This window comes from Bos javanicus, chromosome 7 (genome assembly GCF_032452875.1).
Source record: "Bos javanicus breed banteng chromosome 7, ARS-OSU_banteng_1.0, whole genome shotgun sequence".
NCBI classification, from domain to species: domain Eukaryota; kingdom Metazoa; phylum Chordata; class Mammalia; order Artiodactyla; family Bovidae; genus Bos; species Bos javanicus.
Window position 1 is genome coordinate 20,751,885 of NC_083874.1, and position 8,692 is coordinate 20,760,576.

Genomic DNA, 8,692 nt, shown 5'->3' on the forward strand with positions numbered 1-8,692 from the left:
TCTCCAGACGTCACCCAGTATCCTCAGGGGACAGGATGATCTCAATTGAGAACCTCTATCCTAGGGCTCACTAAACGTGGATTGATGGAATAGGTAGGATTTTTAATCACCTTAAGGAAAAGAAAAAAAAATTCGCATGACCAAATTATAAAAATAAATTAACATCACTCATACATGACTGGTGGGTACATACAATGGTGCAACCACTCTGGAAAACAGGTGCTGTTTCAAAAAAAAAAAAGTCAACAAGCAGTTGCAGTCCTCAGCATTTATCTCTGAGAAATAAAGGTTCGTGTTCACACGGAAGCCTGCACACAGATGCCTGCTGCAGCTCTGTGCTGACATGGCCAGAACCGGAAACTGGTGCAGGTATCCTTGGACAGGTGAAGGGTCCACACCATGGACCTCCACTTGGCCTGCACGTGAGTGGACTCTTGATGAGCGCAGCTGCCGGGGTGGGGCTCCAGATCATGAGGCCAAGTGAAAATCAAAGCCAGTCCCAAAAGGCCCCATACCGTGTGTGTGTGTGTGCTTAGTTGCTCAGTCCTATCTGACTATTTGCAACCCCATGGACTGTAGCCCAGCAGGCTCCTCTGTCCATGGGGATTCTCCAGGCAAAAATACTGGTGTGGGTTGCTGTGCCCTCCCCCAGGGGATGTTCCCAACCCAGGGATCGAACCCAGGGCTCCCACATTGCTGGTAGATTCTTTACCGTCTGAGCCACCAGGGAAGCCTTCCATACCACATGGTCCCATCTAAAGAGCATTTTCATAACTAATTGAACATGGATGTAAGTCAGGTGGAAATGGGTATTTTAAAAAATATTTATATATTTGGCTGCTCCAGGTTTTAGCTGCAGCACAGGGGCTCTTCGATCTTGCTGCAGCATGCAGGATCTTTTTTATTTAGTTGCAGCATGAGGACTCTCAGTTGTGGCATGTGGGATCTAGTTCCCTGACCAGAGATCTAACCCAGGCCCCCTGCAATTGGAAGCTAGGAGTCCTAACCACTGGACCACCAGGGAAGTCCCAAGACATTTTATATTTAATTACATTTCAATTCACTGGACAAATGACCAAATGAAGGCAGGAAACTGGCCCAGGCCCTCCAGAGGAAGAGTAGGGTACTCAGGACCCATGGGTACAGGCTGCTCATGTAATCTGCCTGCATCTAGGGCCAGGGGTCGAGTCCTGGGCAACTCCACCTCCATCGGACACTGGGCCATGTCTGGGGACATCTCTGGTTGTCACATTGGAGGTGCTCTTGGCATCCAGAGGGCTGGTCTACACCCCACAGGGCCCAGGACAGCCCCCCAGAGAGAATGACCGGCCTCAGTGCCAGCCATGTTGGGGGAGGAGCAGGTGCAGGAATCAGACAAAGCCCCTCCATTCTGAGCCAGCCAGGAGTGGAGGCGGAGCTTTTGTGAGCTCTCCTGGGGCCCTTGGGTGGTCACATCCGGGGAGCACTCAACCCCAACCAACCATGGAGGGGACTGTGGGAGAAGGTGCCCTTGGCCAGACCTCTCACCAGGGCTGGGTTCAATCCCTGGGTTGGGAAGGTCACCTGGAGGAGAACATGGCAACCCACTCCCCATGGAGAGAGGAGCATGGGAGGCTACAGTCTATGGGGTTGCAAAGAGTTGGACATGACACGACTGAAGGACATGCACGCACCCACCACGACCCAGAGGACATAGGCATCATGACTGCAGGGTGGCCAGGCTAGGGGCCCCAGAAGGCTCCAGAAGGGGGACGCATCCCTCCTTACCATCCCCTACCTGCAGTCCCAGGACTTTAAGAGTCAGCTCATGTCCATCTGTTCCCCACCCAGCTCTCTGGACAACGGGGGCCCAGAGCTGATGGCAGACAATGTCAGCCACTAACAACATAGCCCAGGCTCGGAAGCTGGTGGAGCAGCTCCGCATCGAAGCTGGGATTGAGCGCATTAAGGTGAGTAGGGGAGAGGCCGCTGGACACACCAGCAGCAAAAGGTGGGCACGGAGGCTAGCAGGACAGCGGGGGTTTGCACTTGGCTGTGCCTCTTGCTGTGTGACCTTGGGCCACTTGCCTAACCTCTCTGAGCCTCCATTGTCTCAGCAGAAAGACACACCACCTATTAAGCTAGGTTGTGGGTTGTTGTGATGGTAGATGTGCCAGTGTGCTTCATAAACACAGTGAGACCAAAGGCAGGCCTCAAGGTCTGTTGTGAGCCCTTCAGCCCTTGGGGTCCATCCCTGGATAGCCCCAGAGAAGGCCGGATGGGGCCCCTCCAAGAGGGTGAACGTGAGGCAGGCACTTTCTCTTCTGGCCCCTCATCCTCAGAGCTCTATGCCACTCCCTTGTTATGACAGATGCAAAGAAAAGTCAGAGACCTGGCCCTGGGCAAGGGAGGACGTGGGGCCTTTCAATGTTTACTTTTGCCACTTCTGCATGGATTGCATTTTTGGAAATAAGCATGTTTGATTTTTATGCTAAAAAAAAAGAAAAAGAAAAAGACAAGCAGTTACTCCTCACAAATGCTTAACCCATCAGAGACCAGGAACATGCAAAACAAAATAAGATACTGCATAATTGGGCAGTCAGCTTGCAGGCTTTTTTTTTTTAATTATTTGTATAAAGTTAACCATTTTTAAAGTGTACAATTCAATGACATTTGGTGAACTGAAAATGTTGTGCAACCATCATGACTAATTCCAGAACATTCCATCACCCCAAAAAGAAATGTTCCCATTAGCAGTTACCCCCATCCCCTCCCCAGCCTGACAACCAGGAACCCACTCTCTGTGTCTGTGGATCTGCCTGCTCTGCACGTTTCCCATCAGTGGAGTCACACCCCGTGTGTCCTTCTGTGTCTGCTTCTCTCACTGAGCACCATGTCCTCAGGATCTGTCCATGTGTTAGCGAGTGTCAGGGCTTCTCTCCTTTTCATGGCTGAGGGATGCTCCCATGTGTGGAGGGATACATGTATTTATGTAGCTGAATCTTAAGTCCATAAGTGGACATCAGGATGACATCCAGCCCTTTCAAAGAATAAGGACCAATGGGCCAGTCATGGCCTCTTACACAAGAAAAGTATCTGCCACTTTTCAAAATCATCTTCTCACCAAACCCATCCACTTTGCCAAGGATGCCGGGCTGCCTCCAAGCAGCTGACTCCTGCCACAGACCCCAGCTTGTGCAGGTGGCCGGGCGAGGGCCAGGGAGTATCTGTCTGGAAGACACTGGTGGTTTACGCTCCCTCATTAGCCAGGCTCCAGCTGCCCACTGCATTAGTCAGAGATATACGATGATATATTACAGAGAGAGAGGGAGCGTAAGAGGCAGTTTAAAGCACTGGGTCACGCGATCGTGGAGCTGGCAGTTCTGAAGTCTGCAGGGCTGAACAATGGACTGGAGACCCAGGGAAGAGCTGCTGCAGCTCGAGTTCCAAGGCCATCAAACAGTCTTTTTCGTTAAGGTCTTCAACTGATCAGATGCGGCCCACCCACATTAGGGCATGTCATCTGCTTTATTCAAAGTCCATAAATTTAAATGTTAATCTCGTCTAAATTTAAACGTTCATCTCATCCCTGGTAGCTCAGCTGGTAAAGAATCCACCTGCAATGCAGGAGACCCCAGTTCAATTTCTGGGTTGGGAAGATTCCCCTGGAGAAGGAAATGGCATCCCAGCCACTCCAGTATTCTTGCCTGGGAAATCCCATGGACAGAGGAGCCTGGCAGGCTACAGTCCATGGGGTCTCAAAGAGTTGGACATGACTGAGCAACCAAACAACAATAATAAGAGACATCTAGGCTGGCCTTTGACCAGACAACCAGGTACCCATGGCCGCGCCAAGTGAGCACATAAAATCAGCCATCACCCATGTTTTTGTTCACGGCTTGCCTCCCCCAGCACCGTCATCCTCTGTCATTGCTCAGTGCAAACACTCGCCCCGTGGCCCTGTGGTGGGAGGGGGAGGATCTTTGAGCGCTTTGCACCTCCAGCCCAGCCAGGTAGAAGGAGGTCGCTGCAACCCCCGGGTGGGGTTGGGGGCCCCCCACGAGGCGTCTGAATGTTCCAGGACTCTGAGCACTCAAAGCATTCCTCAAGGCTGAAGACAGAGCAGCCCGGTTGAAGTGGTTTCCTCCGCCAGTCCCAACCCTGGCAGAGATCGCTGACTCACCCACCCGTTTGATGTTGGGAGGGCTCCCTGGCAGCCTTTGAACATGGGGAGGAGCAGAGTCAGGCATGACCCATCTCCCTCCTAGTGCCTCCTGAGGTTTTGTGGCCCCAAGACAGCAACCAGGGACCGCAGGGCCAGCCCGAGGGAGCGGCGGGGAGATGAGGCTGAAGGCACATGGCATCCTGTCTGCAGGGATCCAGGCGGAGCCATAGAATCCGAGCCAGGGCCCATGCAGAGGCTCCTCTGAAGACTTTCCAGAGCACCCCTGCTGCAGAGGTGTGCCTGCGCCCCAGACTCAAAACGGGGCTGGAGCGGGCAGCCTGGACAGTGCAGCCTGCCCCCACCCCTGCCCTCCCTGCACCGGACACCAGCCACTGCTCTCCCCAGGTCTGCTTCCCCAGCGCCGGTTGGGCAGTCCCTTCCTCTCCTCCCTCCTATTCTGGGGACCCTGATGCAGGGGGTCCTAAGTGTCAGCTTCCTCACCATGGCCACGGCAACCCCACTGGTCAGACAGCACAGGAATCAGCCACTGAAGGGCCTGTCCCCCATGCCGGGCCACCTGCCAGCTGGGCTGTCCCCCATCAGGTCCTTTCTTGGATGGACATGGAGACTTAGACCCAACCCTCCCCTGACCTTCCCTTCAGACTCCACACAAGCTCTGCTGGAGGGGGCTCAGTCCTGCAGCTGCTTCTTTAATCTTAAAATTCCAGTAAAATACACATCAAATTGACCACTAATGGTATTTTGTGTGTTGACAGTGCTGTGTAACCATCACCACCACCTAATTCCAGAACATTCCATCACCCCCAAAAAGAAGCCCCCTATCCGTTAACAGTCACCGTCCCCCTAGTACCCCAGCCCCTGACAACCAGGAACCCACTCTCTGTATCTCTGGATTGGCCTGCTCTGCACGTTTCCTGTCAGTGGAGTCACACCCTGTGTATCCTTCTGTGTCTGCGTCTCTCACTGAGCATCGTGTCCTCAGGGTCCGTCCACGTGGTACCAAGTGTCGGGGCTTCTCTGCTTTCTGTGGCTGAGTGGTGCTCCCCTGTGTGTGGGACACGGTGTGTGTCTTCAGGTGACGGGCACTAGGGTTGTCTCCATCTTTTGGCTTCTGGGGACACGGAGCCTCGGCCCTTTCTCATCTTTCCTCTCTCCTCCTGTGCCCATACCCAGGTCTCCAAAGCCTCCTCCGAACTCATGAGCTACTGTGAGCAGCACGCCCGGAACGACCCCCTGCTGGTGGGAGTCCCCGCCTCCGAGAACCCCTTTAAGGACAAGAAGCCTTGTATTATCCTATAGCTTGGTTGTCTCGCTCGCTCAACTCCTCCACCCCGCTCCCCTTCCCCCAGCCAGGGCGTCAAATCAAGGAAAACTCTTAATTCCGAAAGAAATGCAAACAGTCACCACTGCCCAGATGGGGTAAAATTTACCATCTGGGTTCAAATGGATTACCAGACCCAGTATCGCAGCCCCATCAGGGGCCGGGCTTCACCGCCACTTCCAACGGGGAAAAACTGACATGCCCCAGCGATGTGGTGACAATTTCTGAAAACTGAACTGCCATTTGAGTCGTAGTTGGGGCGGAACTAGGCCGGAGCGGGGAAGGGAAGGAGGTGGGTGAATCCGCCACTGGCGTGGGCGGCCCAAGCAGGTGGCAAGTCTCACACCTTTGGCTGCTGGGAAGGCTTCTGCCAAGTGGATGATGCGATGCTTTTCTGGGGAGGTGGGAGGCTGTTCAGTGGAGTAACATTGGGTGGGAGTTGGGGGGAGGGACATAATGCACCCTTTTGCGGAAATTTTTCTCCTTTTCATTTAAAACCTTGTAATTCCATACCACTAAGATCAGGCGTCATCAGCTGAATCTGAGGCAAAGCCAGGTCATGTAACAATGCACACGTGGATGGTAGGGGCCAGGAGGGGAGCTCTGCCTGTGAAACACTGTCCCCCAGGGCCACCCCACTGCGTGGCTTTCCTGTGGCCTGTGTCACCCTCCAGCCACGCTGAGGCTCCCGCCCACCCCAGAAAGGGATTTTCAGCCTGTGGCCCCGGTCACTGTGACGTCCAGCTGTGTTTTCTTTAGTTTTAAGCAGGAGACTGGCACTGGCAGTTAAGAGGCCACGGCCCTGTTTAGCTTCTCAGTGTTTTGTTTTGTTCCACTTTCTGCATCTCCATGGCCGTTTTTCCAACAGAAATGCCACCTGGGGAGACCTGCCCGGGGTGCCTGGTGCTTCCGGGTTTGAAAAGGTGTGGGATTTGTCTGGAAGTCGCTGCAGAAGCCGTGGAGATGGGAGCCTCTGCCCGGACACAGAGAGGCACTCTCTGTGCTCCACTCCCACTCACACCCGACCACCCGGGGTGTTTGTAAAGTGTCCTGGAGTGGCCAGTGAGGGACGGGGCGGTGGGCTTTTTACAATGGCTGTTTCCTATGCTGTGATATGGACGGTTCAAGGAGCAGGAGGCTGGAGGACTGGCCGAATGCACACCTGCCCTCCTCAGCTGCCGGGGCCACCTGCAGCTTCCAGGACCCCACGGCCTGAGCTCCAGGGGCCTCCCGCTCCTACGGCCTGGGGTGTCAGGCTCCCAGGCTGAGCGCGAGGGTCCTGGGCAGCCAGCACAAGGCACGTGGGCTGGCAGGACCCAGAGCCTCCGCTCCTCTCGTGCCCCTGGGCTCAGACCTCACCTGGCTGCACAGGCTGGTGGGATGCCCAGCACCCCCAGAGTGCAGACCCAGGGCCACGCTCCCCTCACCCAGCACCCAGCTCTCTCCGGCTGGTCCGGGAGCACCTGGGGCCTCAGGGAGCCTGGCTCCTCCGCACCTGCAATTGGACTGGGAAAAGCCCCCGAGCCCCTGACCCCTACACTGCAGCCTAGGGTGGGGAGGCCCCACCTGCCCACCCCTGGCAGAACAGCAGGATGAAACAAAGCCTATTCCAGAAACCCTGGGCACACCCCAGGGGTAGGGGTTGGGGCAGCCATGGCACAGCGGGGCTCAGCCTGAGGGGCAGAGGGGCAGCAAGGGCAGCCTACGAGCCATCTGCTAACCCGTCACCCTTTGCTCTGGGACAGAAGCCTTAATCCCTTGAGCCAGAGCTCAGTCCGCGCCCACCCAGCCTTCTTCCCGAGCCCCCACTGACCCAGGCTCCCACAGCCAGGTCCCAAAGAGGACAAGTGGTCCTGATCTCATTGGGAGCACCCGGACCCAGACCTGCCTCTCTCTCCAGCCCCTGCCCTGCCAGCACCATCATGTGTCCCCACCAAGTGACCCTGGAGAAGCCAGCAGAAAGCAAAGCTCAGGACCCCTGGCAGAGGGGGTGGGGGGAACCTGAATTCAGCAGCCCCATCGCTGGCTCCAGGCTCAGCCAGCCGATGGCCACCCACCGCCTCAAACCCTGAAGCAAAATCAGACCTGGGCTAGAGCTTCCACCCTCCCCCCTGGTTGAGACCCCAGGGATTCAGTGGTCTGGGTAAACTGAGGCCCAGAGAGCATGGGGACCACTGTGCCCCCACCCCATGGCCACACCTGCCCAGCTGCCTCCCAGGTACCCACCCACAGCCTCTGAGCTCGGGAGAAGGCGGCAGCAGGAACCCTGCTGTGGACTTCCTTCCAGCAGAGGAAAAAGCGCTTTTTCCCTTTTTTATTTTTCCTCTTCAACATCAGAGTCCCTAGGGTAGGCCTGGAGCATCGGGGCACACAGGACGCTGTTCTGCTTGTGCTTTTCTGGCATGCATGTCAGCAGGAAAACACGGCTTTCAGGGTGTCTTGGAGACTGTAAGAGCCCCACAAGGCTAGTGCCTCTCAGCCACGTCCCGAGGGAATTAGGGACACACACACACACACACACACACACACACACACACACACACACACACACGGCGGTGCTGGGCAATGGCTGAGTCTCCTCTCTGGAGCCTGCAGTGCTTCCCTGGGCCTGGCCCAGCCCCCATTCCATGCCCCTGCCCCATCCTCCCCAAAGGCGACCCCTAGGCCCAGAACGAAGTAACTTGGTTGTGACCTCCAGCCCCATGGAAGTGCAGAAGGTGCTTTTTCTTTCTCTGATGTCCTGACTGCCTTGTCTGGTAGTCACTGGGCCTCCAGGCAGCTCATGCAGCTCCAGCCCCCAGGTGGGCAGGAAACAGTCATTAGACCTCCGCCCCGAGCCTGAGTGATCAGGGGCAGTTTCGGGGCCATGGGGAGGCCACCACAGGTCGCTTGTCCTTCAAGAGCTTGCGGCTGGGTCCCCTGAAAAGCCATACATCGACACCCCGCCCACTTCCCCCCCACCTGCCCCCGTCCCTGGAGACTATTGCCAAATGTTGTAAAGACTGGTCACCAGGTTCTCAGAAGCAATCTGTGGTTCTAGCAGGTTCTACCCCATCTGTGTGTGGATGTCCAGTGGTTTTTATTTCTGATTAAAAAAAGGAAATTCCAGGTGTGCCACACCCACTTTCCTGCAGTGTTTTAATATTGTGTGGAATTGTTACTACCGAGTGAATTAATCCACAATAAAAAGGCTCACTGCTCCTTTC

At 55.5% G+C, this 8,692-nt stretch overlaps 1 protein-coding gene across 2 annotated transcripts in view; it reads left to right on the plus strand.

Annotated features, from left to right (window-relative positions):
• Positions 1 to 8,692, plus strand: part of GNG7 (G protein subunit gamma 7) — a 138,465-nt gene extending 129,773 nt beyond the window's left edge. For both annotated transcript variants that reach the window (XM_061422774.1, XM_061422775.1), the window contains 2 exons: positions 1,831 to 1,949; positions 5,339 to 8,692. In XM_061422774.1, coding sequence (XP_061278758.1) covers positions 1,869 to 1,949; positions 5,339 to 5,464 — 207 coding nt within the window. In that variant the 5' untranslated portion in view covers positions 1,831 to 1,868 and the 3' untranslated portion in view covers positions 5,465 to 8,692. The remainder of the gene's footprint in view (positions 1 to 1,830; positions 1,950 to 5,338) is intronic.